Source organism: Anguilla anguilla, chromosome 9 (genome assembly GCF_013347855.1).
Source record: "Anguilla anguilla isolate fAngAng1 chromosome 9, fAngAng1.pri, whole genome shotgun sequence".
Classification (NCBI taxonomy): Eukaryota; Metazoa; Chordata; class Actinopteri; order Anguilliformes; family Anguillidae; genus Anguilla; species Anguilla anguilla.
In genome coordinates this window covers 4,357,315-4,380,420 of record NC_049209.1, presented here as the reverse complement: position 1 = coordinate 4,380,420, position 23,106 = coordinate 4,357,315, and the positions used below count along the sequence as shown (strand labels likewise).

At 47.1% G+C, this 23,106-nt stretch overlaps 2 protein-coding genes across 3 annotated transcripts in view; one reads left to right on the top strand and one right to left on the bottom strand.

Moving 5' to 3' along the window:
- Positions 1–4,597: 4,597 nt before the first annotated feature.
- Positions 4,598–7,499, bottom strand: LOC118235688 (ankyrin repeat domain-containing protein SOWAHA-like). Its single transcript, XM_035433307.1, has one exon. The coding sequence runs from the start codon at positions 7,342–7,344 to the stop codon at positions 5,794–5,796; it is 1,551 nt and encodes a 516-aa protein (XP_035289198.1). The 5' UTR covers positions 7,345–7,499; the 3' UTR covers positions 4,598–5,793.
- A 621-nt stretch (positions 7,500–8,120) lies between these two features.
- sept8a (septin 8a) overlaps positions 8,121–23,106 on the top strand; it is a 29,850-nt gene continuing 14,864 nt past the window's right edge. Inside the window, exons 1-6 of one of the 2 annotated variants that reach the window (XM_035433308.1) lie at positions 8,121–8,453; positions 14,947–15,061; positions 15,487–15,682; positions 17,028–17,214; positions 18,633–18,794; positions 21,527–21,623. In XM_035433308.1, the coding sequence (XP_035289199.1) occupies positions 8,424–8,453; positions 14,947–15,061; positions 15,487–15,682; positions 17,028–17,214; positions 18,633–18,794; positions 21,527–21,623 (787 nt within the window). In that variant the 5' untranslated portion in view covers positions 8,121–8,423. The remainder of the gene's footprint in view (positions 8,454–14,946; positions 15,062–15,486; positions 15,683–17,027; positions 17,215–18,632; positions 18,795–21,526; positions 21,624–23,106) is intronic. The other variant, XM_035433309.1, reaches the window with a different exon arrangement.

Sequence of the window (23,106 nt, the reverse complement as noted above, 5' to 3'; positions counted from 1 at the left end):
TCGGGAGATTATGGCGATGACTTTGTGTTGTGTGTGCGCGTGTGCGTGTTCTCATGTTCATGTGTTGCAGTGCGCGTGTGTGCATGCATGTGTGTTTGCGTGCATTGCATGTGTGCGTGCGTGCGTGTTGCATGTGTGTGCGTGCATTGTGTGTGTGTGTGTGTGTGCATGGGGCCAGGGGTGAGGAGTGTAACTGCAAAAGATTGAGATGCAAATGAGGCCGTCCAATTATCCAATTACGGACGACTAAATGAATATTAAGTAGAGTTAGGGGCGGGGCCACTTTCTTCTGCCTGAGGCCTGAGGTCGGCCTTCTCTTACTGCGACCTTGCTACATAAAGCTCTTATTCTGACCGTTGTGTGGAAAGCAGACCAAGTATGAATATATATATATTTTTGTCATATTGTATTATATTATATTGTGAATAAAAGACGTTTCTCCCTCCTACCAAAGCATTCATTTTCATTCATTCATTCATTCTTAATTTATTTATTATTTATTTATTTATTTATTTATTTATTTATTTATTTATTTATTTATGTAAAGCGTATGGTCTGCCACATTATTTAATCATCCTCTGGTGAATGTTTACTTGGTGTTCTGCACTGTCATTTTTTTTTTTTTACAGCTAGAGGTGCCTATCCATGCTTCCCACTCTCTCTTCCTGTAAAGACGTGGACAGTGGAGGTAAAGTTTTTTTTTGTTGTTGTTGAGAATTTCAGCACCGTGGACTGTCTGCGTGTTTGATTCGAAAGGACCGCTGGTTTTCTCTGAAGGGTGCAGTGGAGAGGGACAGGGGCTGCTGATTCAGTAATTCGCCCTGTTGCCCCGTCAGAGAAAAGGTCGCCTCAAACTCACACTCCTTATTCGGGCTTTAATGGAAGGCTGCCCTGCTTGTTGTTTTTTTTTTTTTTTTTGTCTATTTTTGTTCTTTTTATGCACAAGAGCCAATTACCCAGACGCTATGTGTTCGAAATAATTAAGATTCAGCTGGGCGAGAAAGCTAGGGAGAGAGAGAGAGTGAGTGAGAGAGAGGGAGCATGAGAGAGAGGAGAGAGAGAGCGGGAGGGAGGGAGAGAGGGAGAGTGAGAGCAGGAGGGACAGATAGAGAGAGCGACAGGGAAGGAGAGAGAGGGAGAGGGAGAGAGAAAATGGTAGAGAGAGGGAGAGTGACAGAGGGAGAATGAAAGAGAGAGAGAGGGAGAGAGCAGGAGGGAAGGAGAGAAAGAAAGAAGGGGAGAGAGGGAGAGAGAGAGAGAGGTAGAGAAAGAGGGAGAGTGAGTGAAAGAGAGAGAAAGAGAGAGAAAGAGAGATGTCAAATGAAGCGTTCACTTGCAGCGCAGCGCTGGGCAAGGCTCAGTCCTCATAAAATCCCCAAGCGCCTCTGACTCTTAAGAGCACACGTTTCTGCCCTTGTTGCATCATCATGGCGAAGGCTGGCCCGCCACAGAAAGCAGCCCTTTGAGCAGCGGTGCTCCTACACGCCCCATCGACCGAGCTCCTCACACCAGCCCCACACAAAGACACCCTGGCAAAACAAACCGTCCTTTCGGCTGCACTGGCATGGCATGGGGGAGCGGGAGGGAGGGGGGGAGAGAGAGAGCAGGAGGAAGGGAGAGAGAGAGAAAGAGAGAGAGGGAGAGTGAGCCAGAGGGAGAGGGAGGGAGGGAGAGAAAGAGAGGGAGAGTGAGAAAGAGGGAGAGAGAGCGAGACAGAGAGAGAGAAAGGGAGAGAGAGGGAGAGGGAGAGAGATTGAGGGAGGGGGGGAGAGAGGGAGAAAGGGAGAGAGATAGAGAGGGAGAGCGAGGGAGAAAGAGGAAAAAAGAGGAAGAGAGAAAGGATGTGTGAGAAAGAGGGAGAGAGAGCAAGAGAGAGAGCGAGGGCGAGAGAGAGAAAGAGAGGGAGGGAGAGAGAGAGCAGGGGGGATGCTATCTGGCCAACTCTTGAGAACTGACTGTCCTCCAAAAGTCCCTTTTTTGCATTTTGTGTAACAAAAGTTGCTAAGGGCCAGGCTGGGGAGTAATCCAGTGGGAGATCATGCTTATTTTTTTTTGCTGGACTCTCTGACATTTCAGGACCTGGATGCAAAAACCACATGAAACACGCTCGCTCTTTTTTATTATTAACATTAAGAAAAGAAAAATATATAACAACCGGTTTATGGCTGGAATTAATACGTGCAACTCCAGCTGCTCTGTCGCTACATCTGGTCACAAAATGGCTACATTGGCTATTCTGGGTTGACCTCTGAAATAGGCACTGAAATATACTGTATCTGAGACAGAGGACAGAGGCTGACCTTGAGCAAGGACCACTTCTTGTTCCAGTGCCCCTCCATCGCCTCAAACAGGGCTCTGCAGTGCTCCCATTTCAGGAGCATTAGCATTTACACACGTGTGCTAACTAGAAAAATAATCTTGGAGCCCATCTGCTAATTGGGATGCATTAGCATGCTCCTGAACTTTTCCACTTAGGAGCATGTGTGCCCCATGGAAAAAATGTTAGCGTAGCGTCAAAGGCCCTCACATACCCCCCCCCCCCCCGGCTGTGGATAGTGGACAGGACACGAGCCCGTGAGAGGGGTCTGCCACTGAAATATTAGGGAGGGGGGTGCCCAATCAGGGGTACGTGCGTCAGGTCTCGATCACATTTTTGACGGGACGGCACTTGCTTGCGAGTCACGTGACACCAGCGGCGACGCTGTCCTCGTGTCGTTACGAAACATCGCGGCCATTCGTACACGCGACGCCCTTCCTCGCTGGGCGCCAGCCCCTCGCTAAATGAACAGGCCCCCAGAGGCCCTTTCCCTCCGCGGGACAGGATTGGCTGGGGCGGGGCGAGATTTCGCCACCGCCGCCGGGGAGCTGACATCACGGAACCGGAGAGAGAGAGAGAGAGAGAGAGAGGGAGAGAGAGAGACAGAGAGAGAGAGAGAGAGAGAGAGAGAGAGAGAGAGGTAGCGAAGCTTGAGAGGGCACGTTGCCTTCTCTCTCGCCCGCAGGGGCCACGGATGACATCACACGCTCGCGTTACATCATCACATTTGCACAACCGCACGTACCGTTTTCTCTAGCCGTGGATGTATGTGTTTCGTACTGTATGTGTGTGTGTGTGTGTGTGTGTATATGCGTTTATGGGGGGCTTACATCACGTTTGCATACCCAAGCTGTTATGGGGGTCAGCGTTTTTATAAATAACAGCAGAGGATATTTCTCTTCATGCCCTCTCTTTGACCCGTTTGAGCAGTGCTGAGAAGTGCCAGCATGTCATTTTAAAATGTCCCAAATCAGCCATTTTGCATAAAAGGCTTTTTCTCTGTGCCAGTCAAAATTCACGGAACTTCATTGTCATGGTCAGACGACACCAAAACTGAGCTTTTTGGCCAAGCACACACTACTAGTCCTAGGGATCTTGTTATGGTTAATGGAATCAGGAACTGCAGCGAGAACCAAGGCATTTTGGGCAAAGAAAACCTGGCTTCTCCCTGCCAGGAAGCTCAAGCTCGCCCCTAAGAGGATCTTTCAGGGAGTAAGTGATTCCAAGCAAACCTCAAAATCACCCAGGAAATGGTTGACCACAAAAGCACTGCATCACAAAGGACATTTTGGTCTTGAACCCGGTCTAAAAACGTGCCGTTTGAATTGAAGAGGGCCATCCGAAAACACAGACTGAACGATCTGTAGGGGGTTTCAAACTGAACCTGAATTCAGAGTGTCTGCGGGGTTTTTTGTGGTTTCCTTTCAATCAGCTGCCAATTAAGACCCTGAGAACAAGGCTGGTGAATCCCTCAGCCAATCAACGACTTCAATTTTAACACTTGTGCCGAGAACGCCCCAAAAACCAGCAGAAACTGTGGAACCTCCAGGACTGGAATCTGACACCGGTGATCTAAAGGCTTTTCCGAAGATTCCGTATGGAGGAAAGGTCAAAGATCCTCACAAATATGTTCGCCTATCTCATAAAACACTATAGGAGTGTTACCCTTGAATAGGGAGTGTCTGGAGTAGAGAATACAGGTACATGAATCACTGTGACATATTTTTTTTGGGGAAAAAAATAATATTGCTTGTTAAAAATCTTTTTTTTGAGCCAGATTAGTATAAAAGAATAATATAATTTCCCAGTTTTTAATTGAAGCACACAATACAGCACATCGACTGTTAATTAATTTCATACGGCTTTCTTTGCCCATCTTTATCTAGACGGTGAATAGCATCGGAGCGCGCAGAACAGCCTTCAGTTTACGCTCCATAACTTTCACCGAGCACATTCAGAAACAACGTCAGAGCTAATAAGGGGATCGGGGCAGATGGGACTTTTACCCTGCAGCTGTAGGACTGGAAAAATGCCCCCCTTCCTCCCCAGCCCCCCCCCCCCCCCCCCGTAAAGTACCCATCATTTGGCTCACACATCTGTTCAAATCTTAATTTTTTATTTATTTAAGATTCTGAAAATAAATCCACGCTCTTCCATCTTCCACAGAAACAGAAAATATTCAGAGAACAAAAAAAGATTGTTCATACAGTTAACATACAGCCCGTATACCATACCGCCCCACTCCTTCTCACCCCCCCCCCCCCCGCTCTCTCTCCCCCTCCCTCGTCTCTCAGAGATGTGTTAAAAACTGCGCCCGCATATTAATAAATATGTGCAAAGTGTTATTTTTGAATAACCGATTCTATCTATAGCAGGCCAAGACCATAACTCATGTCGTATTGACCTGAGGACTCCAGGACCAAAGAACAGCTTTTTTTTTTTTTTCTTTTTTTTTTCTTGATTACACGTTATACATCATAACTGTTTTCTTGGCAAACATTCCCGACAGAAACTGTGTTCTGTGTATTTTGGCAACACTACAAGCGATATCTGTTTAAACAAGATACAGAGAGGCATGCACACTTACACAAAAACAAACTGAACAGCCCTGCACCCGCTTCAATTAAGAAAAAAAACAGTTACAGACAAGAAAAACAATTAATTTATTTCATTACTCATGTTTCAAAGTAATAAAAATTATAATATGGTAATACACTGATTCAATGCATGGATTAGGTCTGAAGGCACAAACAGTAAAATACTGGAGTAATTCAGACGGACTGCACATATTTTCACTGCACTCACTCGTATCAATATTTTGATATGTTTTCATAAAGTGAGTCACAGTAGGCTATAAGGTACTCCGCCCCACGCTCTTATCAATAATTAAAACAGTGTGTGTTTTTGTACATTATAATCCACATGCACTGTTATTATAATTCTTACAAATGCTACATTGCTACATAATGCCAAAAACCTGAACTAATAATAAGAATGATTTGTTTCATTCAAGAGGACAGACATATAGCCCACTTTCATATTATGAAAACATATTGTTATAAAGATCCCACAACCATCTAATTATGTGTCCACCACATAGTAAAATATCCCGTGTTAATTCAACTCTAACATACGCTCTCAGTAAAAAAGGTACCATTCAGTACCTAGAAAGGTACAATCGCTTGTCACCAGTACCTTCAGAGGTACAGTTTTGTACTTGCACAGAATTTGTACCGTGGTGTACCTTTATTTCTGAGAGTGTGGGACATAACAGGGACTATATGTACTCTGATAGAGTTGATTTAACACTGAGCATTTTTGCGCTGAACATGAATTTGGCTCTAACAGGGTATCTGCATGAGTCCAATAGTGACCATATGTACTCTCGTAGAGTTGATTTAACACTGAACTCCCATTTCATTTGACAACACACTTGCAGGGTGAGAGTAGTATTCGACGGCGAACCCTTGGCACCTTCAGTGCGGCGCCAGCCCGCCGTGCTTGAAAAGGTCCGAGAAGCTTCTGTTCCTCGGCGGGCTCTCCTCGCCCTCGTCCTCCACGTCCTCGCAGGTCACGGACAGGAAGCCCGGCCGCTGCCTGTGCCTCCTCCTCGGCCCGGCGGCGTGCGGCTGGAACAGCCTGCCGATCGTGCCGAGGCCCCTCGAAACGTCGGCGAGGTGCTCGTCCCCGCCGTCCCTCTCGTGCGCGCGCTCCCGCGGCTCGGCCCGCGGCTCGCCCAGCAGCTCCCTCACCTCGTCCGGCGCGTCCCCCCGCAGGTAGTGGCGGGCCTTCTTGCCGCCGTTGTCCCGCACGTGCACGTCGGCGCCGAAGTCGCGGGCGAGCAGGACGATCGCCGCCCGCCGGTCGTGGATGGCGGCGACGTGCAGCGCCGTGTACCCGCCGTGGCTCCGGGCGTCGACGTCGAAGTCGGCGCGGCCGCGCCGGCACAGCTCGACGATGGTGCGCACCATCTCGCAGTGGCCGCCCTTCGCCGCCCAGTGGAGGGCGGTGAAGCCCGACATGAAGTCCTTCTTCAGCGCGAGCTCGGCGTCCCGGAGCAGGAGGCCGTGCACCTGGCTCCAGTGCCCCGCGGCGGACTTCACCAGCCACTCGTGCTCCCTGGACTCCAGCGGGACCGTCGCGGAATACTTGGCCTCCTCGGCGGGCTTGGCGCTCTTCTGACACCGCCTCGGGTGCGGCGAACCCGGGGGCTGGAGCTCCTCGAACGGCCTCCTCTTGGTCCTGGGGGACCTGTCAAGCTCTCGGCCGTGGTTGACGGTCCCCGGGGGCTTGTCCTTAGCGCCCGGCTCGGGGACATCGGCGATGACCTTGCGTTCTGGTGGTGGCATTCTCAAGGGCAACATGTAAGGCTTTTGGGGCGCAGTGGCTCCCGACTTAGCTGTCCCATCAGTACGCCCAGCTCGTGAAACGGAGGGTTTCGCCTCATTGTCTTTCAAGCTATTGACTTGGAGTACTTTACATGACTGTATGCTACTAACATTTTGCGTCCCTGTGTGCAGCCTGACTGAATCCATATCTCTGCTTCTTTGCAATGCCCGTTCCACGGGCGACGGTTCTTTGTCGCTGTTACTATCGCTGTTACTATCACCGCAATCAGTGTCTGCGAGAGGTGACGCGTTGCTATTATCGAGATTTGAGTTCTCTTTCTGTTTCGCCAGATTAGAGCTTTCGTTTCCTTCGCCATCACACGGTCCACTCAGTTCCGCGGGAGCGTCAGGTGAGGCGTCTGAACTTTCCCCAAACTCTGTTCTTTGATCCGTTAACGTCGGGATCTCTTTCAACAAATGCGAATATCTTTTCTTAAGGACGATATGCTTTTCGCCATCTATTTCTTTAACTACGGCGACGTTGTTCACGAAAGTCTTGAAGAGATCCCTGTTCTGTTTCTTTTCCGCGAGATCGGTGCAGTTTAAAGGACCTTTGAACTCACTCAGAAACTCGGAGTTCTTTGCTTTGCCGTCCCGTTTCAGCAAGTAAGTAATAATGGTTTCTTGAGTTAAAGCCATCGTTGGCACAGTTTTTTTTTTCGGGGAACCGTTATTAAAGCATAAGAGCAAATCCTGTTCGTTCAGTTCTTGCTCACCTTGGCTTTCTGTCTGCCGCCGGTCTTGGGCTGTGGCTCCGCTCTACCTGGAGCTTCCGGTGAGAGTCTGTCTGCCTATATGCGGGGACAATTAGAATAATTTATGCGGAGAAGCGAACAGGAGAAGGCGGCCTGAGAAGGGGCTCTGGTAACTGTAGTTGATAGCCATGGGCTAGCCGTCGCAATTCGATCCGTGCAAGATGAACCCTTAAATGCGAGGAAAACTATTCACCATACTTTTCACAAACAGAGGAAGAACACGATACCTTCGATTTACAACAGCCAACGTATTTCTGGGCAACTCTTTTTGACAAAGGATATATTACAAAGGCGTGATAGGCCGCGCAACGAAGAACTATTACCCACACAGAAAAGTTACTGTTGCAGATTTATTTCCTTTGACAGAGCATTGCAACTTTGTACCAGTTTCCCGGAACATGCATGATCCGCTAGTTAGAACACATACTGCATAATAATGAAAAAATAGCACATAATAATGCATTTAAGCAGTTTGATTATTTTATGCAAGGTCAAATATTAAGTGCATAGAAATATGAAGTGAAACGAGGTGTTAAGTAGCCTACAGAAACTGTGAAGTGAATCTTGTGCTTTAACAGCGGATCACAGTCCGCGAGACTACAGATCCCGAGAGCGCTCACGAGCACAGTGACCCATCAAATATGAACCAGTGTTAATGTTTACTTTATTCATTTTCACACAGAAACTCCCTCCCCAGGAGCGGCACGCCTCTGCTTTTTTTCCAGTGCTCTCGCGAAGCGGATGCAGTGCGGTTCGCTTGCAAACTGTTCCTGTCTTGTGAAACTCCCCTGTCCCGGCTTGTGTGGCCCTGAGAATGGAATTCCTGTGTGAAGTGGGAGTTTCCAGGAAGTAGCCATATTGGATGCACGGAGCCTCTTCTACTGTGTCAGCGTACGGAGAGTGCGGAACGAAAAGAAGTCCCTCTTCGCTTAGCTCGCTTGTAATCTACGCGCTCTCCACACAATGGCTGCAACGGACGTGGATGTATTTTCCGTAAGTGTGCGCTGTCTTTTTAAATGATTACAGTTTGGACAGTCATTGCTGCTTCATTCTCTGGGCAGACATCGTTTCTGCCATATGCAAGTAAATAGCTGGCTAGCAAGCTACTATGGTGATGGTGGCAATACGCCTTCCCATTTCGATCTGGTCCTGATGGGAATGTATCTAGCCACGTTGTCTGTATCACCAGCGACCGAGTGAACACATTCAGCTACTGGAAAAGGCTTGTCATGTTGGCTATCAAACATAGACTACTTGGGGGTAATCTGGCTAATTACCGTATAGCCACAGCTTTGCTCTGTTATCTTAGTCTATAGCCTACTGAGGGGTTGCACGACCAGTTTTCTTTCCAGCTAAGTGGACATTCGTGAACGTTATTGATAGCGTAACTTTCCCCAACCCCAATATCTGCTTTTCCAGAGGGCAGGCTATCTCACGGAACGGTCGTCTTTGGGCTGTCGCGCAGATGTGCAATGTTGGGAATTGCCTTTTGCAGTGGAACCCCTGGTAGCCTACACGCCAACTACAAGCGGCATTCTCAGCGATACTTGCGTGCAACTGTTTTAGGCTACGGCGCTGGTTGCTCTTCTGAAGACAACTAGAAAGTGTAGCTTCATGTTTCAAATATTTTTCATGCGCCCTGTGTGCTTATGAGATGGAAGCCGCCGACCACGATTTTCTAATGTTGATTCTGAATAAGGGCCACTATTTTGTGGACGGCCTCATCACAAGAGAAGAGAAGTGGTGTTATCGAACTTCCTAATGAATGGAGGGGGATTACTTACTGTGCGGGTTTCTAACAACATAGCCTACGTGATAGCGCAGGTCACGTAATGCACTCCGAGTTGCATCAAGACGAATTCCTTTTAAACTTAGACGAATCTGTGCATCGGGTTCGATCTATTGTGTTTTGGAAACAGCATTCATCCTGAATGTAGGCGGAGCTGCGATTTTCTTACGTAAAAAAACAAATTTTTGACAAGACCGGTTTGTTTACATTGGCTGGGAAAAAAAAGATGAAGATCTAAACCCCCCTCAGGGCTAATTGCAGTTCTGAGACATTGATCGTCCCTTAAGTAGCTTTTGATTATTTATTCTACCAGGCACCAGTGTGCTGACATAAAACGCGAGGTATTAATACAGCGTAATATTTGTGCCCAGTGTAAAGCCAACCTGAAGTCCTGACAGGGGTATTTCACTTTCCGTCAACCGCTGACGAGATTCTTTGAGTTGTTGGGTTGGATGGTTAGCATTACGTTGCCTACGTAGGTAAGCAGATTAGCAGTGAGTACTCTAGCCACCGCCCTCCCCTCCAAGATTGTCACGAATTCGCCGAGCAGGGGAATGGAAGCGAGGTGGAATCTGACAGCGAGGGATGGATGGGACCGATAGTCGTCTCGTGCGCGATGCTATCAAATGGAACATGCCATATCTGAATCTCTGACAACGTGAAGTCGTTTACCATTTTAAAAAAAACATTTTGGACTCACTCATTGAGTGAAGTAGCTCCCAAAAGTAACGTCCAAACTAGCTTTCGCATTGTGAAAAGGCACCGAAATAAGGCATCCTCCAATGAGTCCTGCACAAAGTAGCCTACTGCACAGGCACTGAACTTGTGCGCGGTTATGGTCCCATGTTTGGCTCCACGAATGCAAGTCAAAAATATAATCTCGCTATCATTCCTCGTAACTTTTATGTAAGTAAGTTAATGTGGAAGACAGCTCTGGTAATCTTTATCACTCTGAAATTTTAGGTTTACGTTCAAGTCTGCCACGGCGGTTGTAAAAAAAAAAAAAAAAGATTTAAAAAAGTGTAGGCCTATTTGAACTCCGATGAGTTATTTCCAAAGGGCAGGGGGCATGGAAATGTTACAGCCCAGTGAAGTAACAGTTCAAGAAAGACTCCTTTGTGCCGTCGCTGTGTGCTGAGACTGAGCGCCGGGCAACTGGAACATACAATTGTTGTGTGAAAAACGGCTTTGGCTGATAGCCGGTGCTTCCTCTCAAAGTGGGCGTGTTGCGACATTTTTCAATTTCGTCTTTAAAATTGGTTTATTATTATTTTTAACTTTCAAGCTGTACCCTTGTTTGAATAACGACATTGTCAACATAGACGTCTTCCCTGTCGTCTGAAAACGATGAAGTGTAGCTAGCTTTATGGATCCCCATGCCGTGCGCTTTTAGTCTGATGTGAAGACTGCTCTGTTGGTCATAACATAACATAACGTAACGTAACGTAACGACGAGTACAGGCCATTCAGCCCAACAATACATCTGGCGTCGTCCGCCCAGACTTTGGAGAAACCTCAGGGATGGTCTATTTCAACATTAGAAGATGTATCCCGTCGGACAGGCACAAGGGAGGAGCGCAGAGTATCATATTATGAAATAATAGTCTGTGAGATCACACATAGCTGCAGTCGTTTTCTTTCTCCATCAGTGCTCACAAGCGTGTGTCTGAGAGCTCTGCGTTGAAGTATGAATGAACACTGATTGAACTGATTGCCTTTGAACCATTTGAATAGGACCTTTAACAGGCTCACTTGTAAAGTAGGCCTAGTCTGTGCACTGGTCTCTACATTTTAAGTTGAACCCCTTTTTTTTAATTAAAAAAAAAACCTAAATAACTCCAGTTGAGCGGAGGTTACGCAATTCCAATAATTGGTTTTAGGTTTTACAGTGTCGGTTCACGGAGGGAGCCGTTCCAATAACGTTTGCCTTCATTACGGATGTTTAGTCTGGCACCAACGATCAATTAACAGACCTAGGAGTCAAGAATAATTCAAAGGGTTTAGATCACAGGCACTCTCTGACTCTGTTTTTCTAATGGGCTTCCATTTTGTTCTGTGTGTATGTCACTAAAGTAAATTGATATGCTCAGTTTTGTTTGATCTGGCCGAGACGGGGAGAACAGTGTCGAATATTTTGTGTAGAGCCGTGCAGTCATTATTTTTTTTTTACCTGGCTGATTTAGCCGTTTTTATGCAATGTGTGTAGAATATTACCTTTTTCATAATTAATAATGAGCAAATTAATATCGCCTGAGTGCCACATCGTGCAGCTACGATTCTTTAGAGCTAATTCTTCGCTTTTATAGGTTTCATTACTGTCTTCCTGCTTTGACTGGCTTTCATTTTTACAGAGCAAGTCCTCATCCGCTAATAGCTCATTTTTTGGAGTGTCAGGTGATCCGTATGTACATCAGTTCCGGTCTGTCATCTCAGTCAGAAATGAAACTAGCGCGGGACTAGGTCAGTGTTGTTCCAGGTGGAGTAAGCATAAACAGTATTATTAGTGTTGCACTCAAAGTCACGGGAATCCCACCTTATGTTCTCCATAACAGGTCATTACACCCAGACGACGGACTTTTAAAGATTAATATAGCGTTTTGATTTTGGGCCTTTCCAGGGCACCCTCCTGTCTCTCCCCCTGCCATGTTGGTGGGGGTTTCTTCATAGCCCTCTGGATTGCTGATTCCATAACGCTCTGGATTTACTCCTCCGTCTGTTTTCTGCACCACCCCCCCCCCCCCCCACCACCCCCAGTCATCTGTCAAAATTCACCATCGGCTGGCAGAGTATCATTTCCATTTAGTTTTCATGATAAATCTCTCTCTCTTTCTCTCTCTTTCTCTTCCTCTGTCCCCCCCCCTCTCGCTCTCTCCATGCAGTTTTCGTGTATTCTCATAGACTGCACAGTCCACAAGCTTGTTTTTTTCATGTACAGTTTTAGATGGCAGTTTTTTTACTTGCACTTTTTTTTCTGAGATTCTGTTATAACTGCAGTCTTGCGTTATAAAAATACACATTCCTAGATTTTGTTTGATATATAATTGTGGCCACTAGTTCAAGTAGACATTATTATACATTTTAACATCTTGTCATTATTTTTTCAGTTCTTGTAGGTTCTGGTTATAATGAGATTGCCAGATTAGTCTAGCACATCTCCACATATCTGTGAATCGGACCAGAATATTTTATTGTATATTTTGGAGGCTATCCACACTGTTTTGTTGGCAATATGGCTATTTTGGTGACACAGACACAGGACTCTTTAGTTAGTGCTGGCAGCTTACTAGACTGCTTTCAGATGTACTTATTACAGATATCATTTTCTTGTATGGTAAATAATGGTGTATTGTTTCTATTATTTAAAAATTGCATTAATTTAGAAATAGTGAGTACAGAACACAAGCTGGACCACATAGCGTGCCGTTAGCAATTTGAGAGTAATAGAACGTATTACTGTGAAATTGTACAGTCAAATTATACAGTCTAGTTGGACAGAGAGCTTGAAAATGGAAGATCCAGGGCCAATTTGACCAGCCATCTTCAGGGGGGAAAAAAAAGAACATTTATCCCACATTTACATACACCCTTATGTAATACTGAAATGAAGGTTAAGTCAAGTTGAATTTGCTCAATGGAAATCACGTTTATTAGTCTGTTTGTTTAGATACGGACCATACTCTCCTTAGGGTGAACCTCCTGCTCGTTTGGTTTGATCTGGTCCATACTAAGCTCCATATCCTGATGTAACCATCATTCCTGAATGAAACCAATGTTTGGTTCAATGAAACCCAATGTTTGGGCCTTGTTTTTTTTTTCGGCGTTTGGAAAATAATAGTTTCAGGTCCCTAAAATGACTGCACTGTGGTTCCTCTGTTCTCTTCTGGTGGACAGAGAGAGAGAGAGAGTGGCCGTATCTAAAAAAAAAAAAAAAATGTGTGTGCCATTGTCACTGATGCATGAAAGATTGACTTGTGGTTTTTACCGGGGTGGCGGGGTGAGGTACGCTGGCCTCTTTTTGCCATTGGCATCTTTTTTTATGTCCCATTGATTGTGCCCTGTTTCTGTTAGCAGTGCGTCGCCGCGATGCTAATGAATTCTGTGCCAGTTGACTGGGAGAGAGAGAGAGAGGGAGGGAGTGAGAGTGAGAGTGAGAGAGAGTGCCAGAGAGAGAGACAGAGAGAGAGATAGTGAGTGAGTGTGCCATAGAGAGAGAGAGAGAGAGAGCAAGTGCCAGAGGTAGAGAGAGAGAGAGAGAGGGAGAGGGATAGAACCAGAAGTAGAGAGGGAGAGAGGGAGAGAGAGATAGTGAGTGAGTGTGCCAGAGAGAGAGAGTGAGAAAGATGTTATTTATAATTTATGCTGTTATTGTTGTTGCGGCTTGCTTTTTAAAAATCCGTACTATGATTGATCGTTGTTATCACTACACTTTGGCAGTATGTATTTAAAAAAAAAAAAAAAACATGTCATGCCAATAAAGCATTTGAATTTGAGTGAGAGAGAGGGAGAGGGGGAGAGTGTGTGAGAGGGGGAGGGAGAGGGAGAGAGAGAGGTAGGATTCAGGTGTGGAAGGAAATGAGAGTTTTGGTGAACTCATCCATCCAGCGCTTTGTTGAATTCCAAGGTCCATCTGGCAGAGAGAAATGGAAGTGCCTCTCCTCTCCTCTCCTCCCATCCGACCCCAAACGGATACTTTTGTGTCTTTTTTTTGTTTCGCGTACTCATAAGCACAGAAGTCTGTGGTCACGGGTGTGTATTTTGTGGAGGAAATTTGGGGAAGCCTGACGGAAACTCCGCTCCACCTGAGCTCCCTTGGCCCGTGCGGCTTGAGTCCCGTGGGGGTGAGGGGGGGGATACTGGCGGGGGGGGGTTGCGTTTCTTCGCTCAGGGATCGTTTAACGGCCATGGTATTAGTAGCGTCTTCCACCCAAACCAGACCTCTGTTCCATGACAGTTTATGAGAGTGTTACGTTAGAACGACTCACTGTCATCTTGACTGAAAAACCCTCCTGCATCTGACTTCGAAATAGTACAAAAAAAAAATAATATATATATGTACTTGTAATTATTGTGTATATATGTAATTATTGGATGGTCGCGATTATGGAAATATCAATTCCACTCCGCACCACCACCATCACCACGCCCCCCCCTCCCCCCCCCCCCCCCCCCCCCAAAAAAAAAAAAGGTTTCATCAGATTGGGTTGCATTCCTTGTGCCCCCTGGTCCTGCGTTGCAGTCATAACAGCCCGCTCCAGTTTTTGGGGCCGAGTCGGATGACATCATCCCAGAAGTATGTGCCCTTACAGGGAGCAGCGCTCCGGGCTGTAGGTGCTGTCGGCTGCTGTTTAAAAAGTTTTCACTCGCAGCGTATTAACGTAAGACTGGGGATTTTAAACCTTTAACTTGATTCTAGGCCCCGTATAGAAAGCAAGAATAGGGACATTTCCCCCGTAAAAATATACCATCGTACAAAAAAAAACCCTGAATGTTTGAAGTCTGTTAGTGAATCACGGATTTGTGTGTTTTTTTAAGCGGTTAAGCTCAAGTTCAAGTTTAACAACAGCCCTACCAGTTACAGAAGACGTTGGCGGGAGGGGGTGTGGGGGTTGGCTGGGTGTTGGGTTGACGTATGTCTCTGTCTTCTGCAGAGGAAAATAAGTGATTATAGCGATGGTTGCGTTTGGATCTTCTCCCCAGAGCGAAGAAAAGAGGAACCTCAGCCTGGGCGGCCATGTTGGTTTCGACAGTTTGCCAGATCAGCTGGTCAGTAAATCGGTGACACAGGGATTCTGCTTCAACATCCTCTGTGTGGGTAAGTTGGCCAGCACCACTTTCCGGAAACCACAATTTTTCCTCTATGATAAACAAAATAAAGCTGTACCGTTTACATGACTACAGATGAAGGGAAAGAACACGTGGAGAGAAGCTGAAGCCTAGCTGTCACCTTCTAGAACTTTCTCCTCTGTGATGACGGAAAGAAGTCGCACTTTCCATTAATATAAAACCAGAAATGCTTAAAAGATGAAGTGAAGGGAGATTCAATTGTGTTGTTTCTAGAGAATAAGTTGTTGGGGAAAAAAATAGGCCCAGAACAAAATAAAACACTACTCAAAAGATAGTGGGTCACTGAAATGGAGGTGTGTCATTTAAGAAAGTTCTCATGAAAGGGGGGGAAAAATGTTCTAATGAGACCTGATTTTGTGCCCCCCTCCCAAAACTCGTCCTTCCGGTCACCAGGGGAAACGGGCATCGGCAAGTCGACGCTAATGAACACGCTGTTCAACACGACGTTCGAGAACGAAGAGGCCAGCCACTACCAGAACGGCGTGTACCTCCGGCCCAGAACGTACGACCTGCAGGAGAGCAACGTCCACCTGAAGCTGACCATCGTGGACACCGTGGGGTTCGGAGACCAGATCAACAAGGAGGAGAGGTACGGCCGCGTTCCCCTCCCTAAATCTCAGGGGCTGATGGGAACCAGGAAGCATCTCAAAAAAAAACACCCGTTTGTCTGAATTCCTGAATTCTTTTCCATGTTTGGAGCAAAACTGAGATAGCAGGAGCTGAGGAGGAGGACCAATGGTTTCGTAGCGTCTTGGCTGTTGGGTCATGAAAGACAGTCGGACAGAGCCAGCAGACTGAGTGGAGATAAGAGGAGGAGATGACTGGCAGAACTAATTCTGTTTGAAAAGACATGAGAAAGTTTGGCAGGGTGGGGGGGTTGGCCGGGGTGGGGGGGGTGGGGGGGTTGAGAGTTGAGAGGAGGAAATTCTTGGTTTTGAGCTGCAGCTGTGGGAAAGAGTGTTTGTGTGACCTTGGGAAGAGACGGGTCTTCTGAGCTCCCTGTGCGATGCGGAGGGAGGAGGAGAACACTAGCATAATTCATCCGCTTTTTGGGACAACGTATCTCCAACACAAGTGCCAAAGAATGAGAAGTCATAATGCGTGCATTATGGGAAGGAATAAGGATGCTGAGAGTTTTTTTTAAGGGGCCTAAACGTTTTCTTGGCACGTCTTCACATCGCAAACAGACAGTCGCAAACAAGCCAAGCCCTTGAGGCCGCTTTTCCTAAAATACACAAAGGAGGGTACTGATGATTCTGCCCTTGCGTTTCTGCTGGGATACTGTATGTATGAGCTGTGGATTATTTGTTTTCTTGCGCTCCTTCATTAAAATGAGGAAACAGTGGGCAGTAGTGCGCATTTTGTGGTCACGGTTCTGACGTCAGTTCATGTGTCAGGTGTTCATTTTAACCGGAGTGCGGTTCCTGGAATACCAGGCGAGCTATGCCTGCCCAAATATGAATTTGTCTTAACTTTGCAGCCACTGTGAACTGACGTTGGCATATGTAAAATGTTATGAATCACATTTGTTGATTCTACATAGAAGTCGGTTTTTTTTTTTAGAGGTCATGCTAAACGTATTCAGTCATTTTTTTCAGTCCACATATTTGGCCTTATCCTTGTAAATACATGCATAAATCTTGATATTGCTCATGTTTCTTGCACGAGTCAGCGTGAGTGGATTGATATTCTGCGGTTTAGGTAGGAAGTAGGAAGACCATGCATAATTGATGCTGCCATTGATTTTAAAAGTTAAACGTTCTGAACTGCATTGTTATTTTATGGCTTCCCGTGGTCATATCGACTTAGCATCATTATTGCTGGCACCTCATGAAATCGGCGAAACGATTAAAAATGACACATTTTATCCAGAGCAGTTCAGTGCAGTTTCTTTAATTTGTTTTTGATTTTTTTTTTTCTCTTCTTGGCTGCAGCTACAAACCGATCGTGGACTACATCGACACGCAGTTCGAAAACTACCTTCAGGAAGAGCTGAAAATCAAGCGCTCCCTCTTCAACTACCACGACACGAGGATCCACATCTGCCTGTACTTCATCGCCCCCACGGGGCACTCGCTCAAATCCCTGGACCTGGTCACCATGAAGAAACTGGACAGCAAGGTGAGCGAGCGACGCACGCGCGAAATCGCACGGGCACACGATGTGTTCTCTGGCCTTTCCACTACATTGCATCTTATCCAGACCGACTTGCACAACTTTTTGACATAGTGATTTTTTTTTGCATTTCATCCATTTATACAGCTGAATATGCCATACTGAAGCAATGCAGGTTAAGTACCTTGCTCGTGAATCGAACCCTCAACTTTTAGGTTTCAAGACCAGTTGCTTACCCATTATGCTACACGGCCCTTTCTGAAATGCGTGTGTTCACCGTTAGTGTTGAGAGTACCTCAGGAAAGCGAGGAGAAACTGGGGGGAGGGAGGGAGGGAGGGAGGGGGGGGAGGCGCTTGTTTCCGCAGTGGCGAGGGTCCAGGCTGCACCCCGGCCTGCTTCCAGACTGTCTCATTAGTTTCGGCTCGGCCAGGACTTTCCCGTTCCTTCGGCTTTCCGTCGGATCCGGTGTCGGGCGGACCCTGGGAGGAAATTCCCGAAAATTCCAGACGGAATCCAGCGTTCCGTAAGGGCCCCGGGCCTCTTTTTGGGCGTACCCCTCCGCTGCCGGACCTGTCCTCGTTCACAGCAGTGGTGGGACGGGCCTGTTTTGGGTTTCTTTTGATGATCATTTTTTTTAAATGGAAGGGTGTTTGATGTACAGATAGCCCGGTACTGAACGATGCTTCATCTCCAGCTCTGAGAGGCACGTATATCCTGCGGTAAATACTGAAGCTAAATCTGGGCGGAAGTGAATGCTGGCAGCTGTCTGTGAAAAGGCCCGCTCTAGCCAATCAGCCCCTTGAGCTGCAGGTGCTAAGGGTGTCAGAAAGCATCGGCAACCCAACGGCAGTTTCTCCCTCATTTAGCTCTGGCTGTGTTTCCTGGCCTGTTGCGGTGCCTTAGCAACCCTGATCAGTATGCATCTGGAAATGAGAACGGAGGAGAGGAGAGAAGGTCAGGGGTCGCGACCTGTCCCGTCGCTATGGGAACAGCCGCGGAGGGGACGGCGCGGTCAGCGTGCGCGGTTAGCGACAGGCTGGAACATGGTGCTCGGTCTGGACTGAAAAAGTGGAGAAACCGGTCGATAACGAAACCCAGCGTTCCTGTCCCAGATCGGGACAGTACGGCAGGCAGCTGTGGGACTCCCCCGCGGGACTTCACAGCTGCCGTGAGACTGACAAATTGCTTTTTCCTGCCCTGTCAGTTTTTGTCACATCTGAAGAGAAGTGGTTACTGATGACACACATTTTGCCTTTAAATTTATGGTCGTTTGAATCTCTGCACTCATCCTTGTCACAAAATACTTTTTTATGACTTTTTAAGTCCTTTATCTTTTATTCTAGTTTCCTTTGAGCTCTTAATGGAGAAATGTATAATGCGCAAACTGTTTTTTTTTTTCTCCCTGTGTGTTTCGTCCGCATAGGTGAACATTATACCCATCATCGCCAAGGCGGACACCATCTCCAAGAGCGAGCTGCACAAGTTCAAGATAAAGATCATGAGCGAGCTGGTCAGCAACGGCGTCCAGATCTACCAGTTCCCCACGGACGACGAGGCGGTCACGGAGATCAACTCCTCCATGAACGTGAGTCGCCGTCCGTCAATGAGAATCCCGAGCGGTCGCGCGTGTGCGTGCGATTCAGAACCCAGCACCCAGCCTGTCTTCTTCTGCTCCTGCACAGTCAGACGGCTCTAGAATGTTGTTGTTGTGGCTCTTGACTCTTCTCGTTACGTTACATCACGTTTTCATTACATCACAGGCATTTAGCAGACAGCCTTATCCAGGGGCCGTCCACACAAATCGCTTTGCGTTTTTACAGAGGACCCGTTGGTACAGCTGGATATATATAATGAAGCGGTTGAGGTTAAGTACCTTGCTCGAGGGTATGACGGCAGTGTCCTACTTGAGAATCGTGTGTATACTATGCATCTTTTTTCACTTAATTTTATATATCTATCTATGCAAGCGTGCATATCTTTGTATAAATCGCATTTTCTTGTATATGAAATGTGATATATAAATAAACTTGAACCTGCAGCCTTACAGGTTAGAAGCTGAGTTCTTGGATCGCTGGTGTGTTCCTGAGGTTGGACCTGAAAAGGCCTTCCTTTGTGACGTCAGGGTTTAGTGCCCAGGGTAGTTCTGGGAGCAGTAAGGAAATGTGCTTTATCACGGCACTAGCAAGCCCCAGAAACCGCCATGCAGCTGTAAGGCTGTCTCACCCTAGCCCAGTATTCTGTGGATTCCATCTGAGATTTCTGTGATTTACATTTGCGATTTGGAAACCATTTCTGTGGTGCAGTTAATGATTATTTTGCTTGGTTTTTTTATTGTACAGCAGGGCTGCCCAACGCTGTTCCTGGAGATCTACCATCCTGTAGGTTTTCACTACGACAGAGCACACCTCGTTCAACAGCTAGAGATATCGTTGAGCTGCTAATTCATAGAATCACGTGTGCCACTCACATGGGTTGAAAGGGATGGCAGATCTCCAGGAACAGGGTTGGGCAGCCCTGCTGTACAGTAATGTAAAATGGTTGCATTTAAATGACCATTTCATAACCCGCCTCCAGAGGTATTACACAAAATATCCACATCATATGTACAACCGTTCCATAAAAAGTTTTTGTGATGGCGGTGGGTATGGGCATAGTTTATTGTTAAAATCTTGATGCAAGCGGGCTCAGAAGCAGAATATAAATGAGGCCGGAGCTCCACGTTTGTTGCTTTTTTCTCACCCTGGGGGCCGTTTTTTAATTTTTTATTTCACCACAGGCTCGGGTCCCTGTTGAGAGCAAAGCCACACCAGGCTGTGTAAACAACCCAAATCAGCTTTGGCTTGGGGGGGGAAGCCTGTCGGCCTGTCAGCATGTCTAGACGCTATCTGTGTCTCCCCTGCTGTCTGACTCCGAGCAGCTCCCCCCAAAGCTGCACTTAGTTAAAGACCAAAAAAAAAAAAAAAAACACCCCAAAAAATACGTTCATAACCGCAATTTAACTTCACCACAATTCACCCACGTACAGAAGCACAGCGTGGCAGGACAATAACGACCTTTTTGTTGTTTATTGTTTATTGTTTATGAAAATAAGCTGTGAATCCCACAGAAGGGTTTTTTTTTTTCTGAACTCTGCAGATTGAGGTTGGGGAAGGGCCTTGCTATCTGTACGAATGGGAGAGAGAGAGAAAGAGAGAGAGAGAGAGAGGGAGAGAGAGAGGGAGAGAGAGGGAGAGAGGGGGGAAGAGAGGGGGAGAGAGAGAGAGAGAGAGAGGGAGAGAGGGGGAGAGAGAGAGAGAGAGAGGGGGAGAGAGAGAGAGAGAGAGAGAGAGAGAGAGAGAGAGAGAGAGAGAGAGAGAGAGAGAGAGAGAGAGAGAGAGAGAGAGAGAGAGAGAGAGAGAGAGAGAGAGAGAGAGAGAGAGAGAGAGAGAGAGAGAGAGAGAGAGAGAGAGAGAGAGAGAGAGAGAGAGAGACAGAGAGAGAGAGAGAGAGAGAGAGAGAGAGAGAGAGAGAGAGAGAGAGAGAGAGAGAGAGAGAGAGAGAGAGAGAGAGAGAGAGGACTCCGTTCTCCAAGTTCCGCCTGAGCCGCAGTGTTTGAGCAGAGCAGAGCAGAGCGGAGCAGATGTTTGGCTGTGTGTTAAACAAACAGAAACTCACTGTTCGCTCTCTCCGAGTTACCGACAGGAAGATACGTGTGTGTGTGAGACGGCTGAACGGGACAGGGCTCGGTCCTCCAGCCGCTCCTCTCAGAGTCCGCGTGCGTCCGTATGCAGGGCGGGGGCGGGAGTGCTAAACTACGCTTGGTGGGACGCATCGGCCGGGGCACGGCTGTTGAGCTCAGCGCAGTTGAAATGAGAGACAGGTGGCTCAGCAGGTTGTAGTACACAGGTAAAACAGCTCTAATTACAGGGCGGATTGAAAGAGACGCAAGTGTAGCTCTGTCACCGATGCATGTTTTTTTGAGTCATGGTTTTTAAAACTGGTCTCACGGGGTTGAGCCTGACCCTCGAAGGCCTTCACGCAGCACAGAATGAAAGGTAAACTGATCTCTCTGAATAGGCCACGGTCGTGTAGCGCTGAAGCAGTGATTTATTCAGCCGAGGGTTTGGGTCGGTGAAGGCTTCTCTCCCTCTGAGAAACCCATCAGCCTTTTCTTTTTTTTTCTTTTTTTTTTTGTAAAAAGAAACGAAAAAGCTTGCAGAGAACCGTTTAAACGGATGATCCAGGGCAGGATGGAGGTGTAATTTGTGTGTGGCAGTCCCTGACAGATGGTTTTTCCTGGAAAAGCACTAACCCCCCCCACCAAACTTTGTGTTCCAGGCCCACCTCCCCTTCGCTGTAGTGGGGAGCATCGAGGAGGTGAAGGTGGGGAACAAAATGGTGAGGGCCAGGCAGTACCCCTGGGGAGTGGTTCAGGGTAAGTGTACCCCTTTCCCCCTTTCCCCAAATCTAAACCAACCTCCATTACAGAAAAGCAAAAGATTTACGGTTTGCATATTTATATTCGCATGTGCCAAAGAATGGAAGAAGTGTCCATGATTACTGAATAAAATGATTATGTTTAAATGCTTTTATAAACAAGCTGGTAGAATCCATTTTAACTGTGATTTTTTAAAGAAGGAGACCAAATCTTTTTAATCCAGTTGCTGAACACAAACATCATGGCTGCAGTGGGGACATCTGAAATTAGCAGGGAAACTTTTGTTTTTTTAAGGAATACTGCTCTGTCGTTCCTCCACTGTTCCCAGTTCATGGTCCCACAGTGTGGCTGAGATGTTTTCTGTTCAGGCCTCAAACTCTTAAAACTGATCTGAGATCAGGCAGCTCTGTCAGCCGGGGCGAGAACCTTCATACTCAAAGGTTGTGTGTACGTTGCCTTCTGTTGCTCCAGTTGCTGTTGTTGATGACTTTCTCAGGCTAAACCACACTCAAAAGTATTTTTATGATAAATTGGTAATCAATGCGTCACTGTCTGAAAATAGCACTTGAGCCCCGTGCTTAAAAAATATCTATTTTCCGTTGCGTGTCTGAGGAAAGACACAGCTGTAATTGTGTGGGGCTAATTCATTAAAAATTACCAATTACGTTTGGCCAGTTGGTTGAAATTGGCGAAGGAGGGGTCCAGTGGGAATTGAATTGGACACACCCCCCCTTTAGTCTGGTCTGTATGGTGACAGCCCCCCACGCTGGAGCAGGTTAATGTCCCGTCTGACTGCAGGGGTAACGTCCTCCCAAATCTGCATATCGTCATGGCGGCGCTGGGTCTGACGCTTTAGGGCTGTAATGGGTCGGTGCTTCACCCCTCCGTGCCCCCCCTTGCCCCCCCCAACACCACCCCACCCCCACCCTCGAGCTCATTGTTCACGTTCAGTCCCTCCATCCCCCCATTCCTGATAATTTCACTTCTGCTCTTCAGGAGCGTCGAGAGGGGTGGTGCCACGATTCATAACTCATATTCCTGTGAGGACAATGAGATTAATTACCATTAATGCTAGGAATAACCTTTTACCCTTCATTTATACCGTATCTTTCATATAGTTTGACAGCCCAAAATGCACGCTAATTTTTTCTTAGAATCTAAAAGTAGAATAATACAAGCAACAAATAAAACATGTACATAATTTGTTGTGCTTGTTATTGGCTTCGCTCAGTTTATAAATCCGCGATTTGCCGCTCATACTGGTTGTGGGGGACCATTGGCGATAAAACACAAAGAACTCTGATGGCTTCTGGCCCATCGCCCCGCCCCCCCACTCCGAGCTCCACTCCCCCCCCCCTTCAGACGTCTGACGGACAAGAGGCTGCAGGACCTGGCCCCTTCTGCTTGCCCCCCCCCCCCCCCCCCCCCCCCCCCCCGGTGTCTGTAATGCGTTTCTCCATTCCGCTCTGAAGTCACGCCA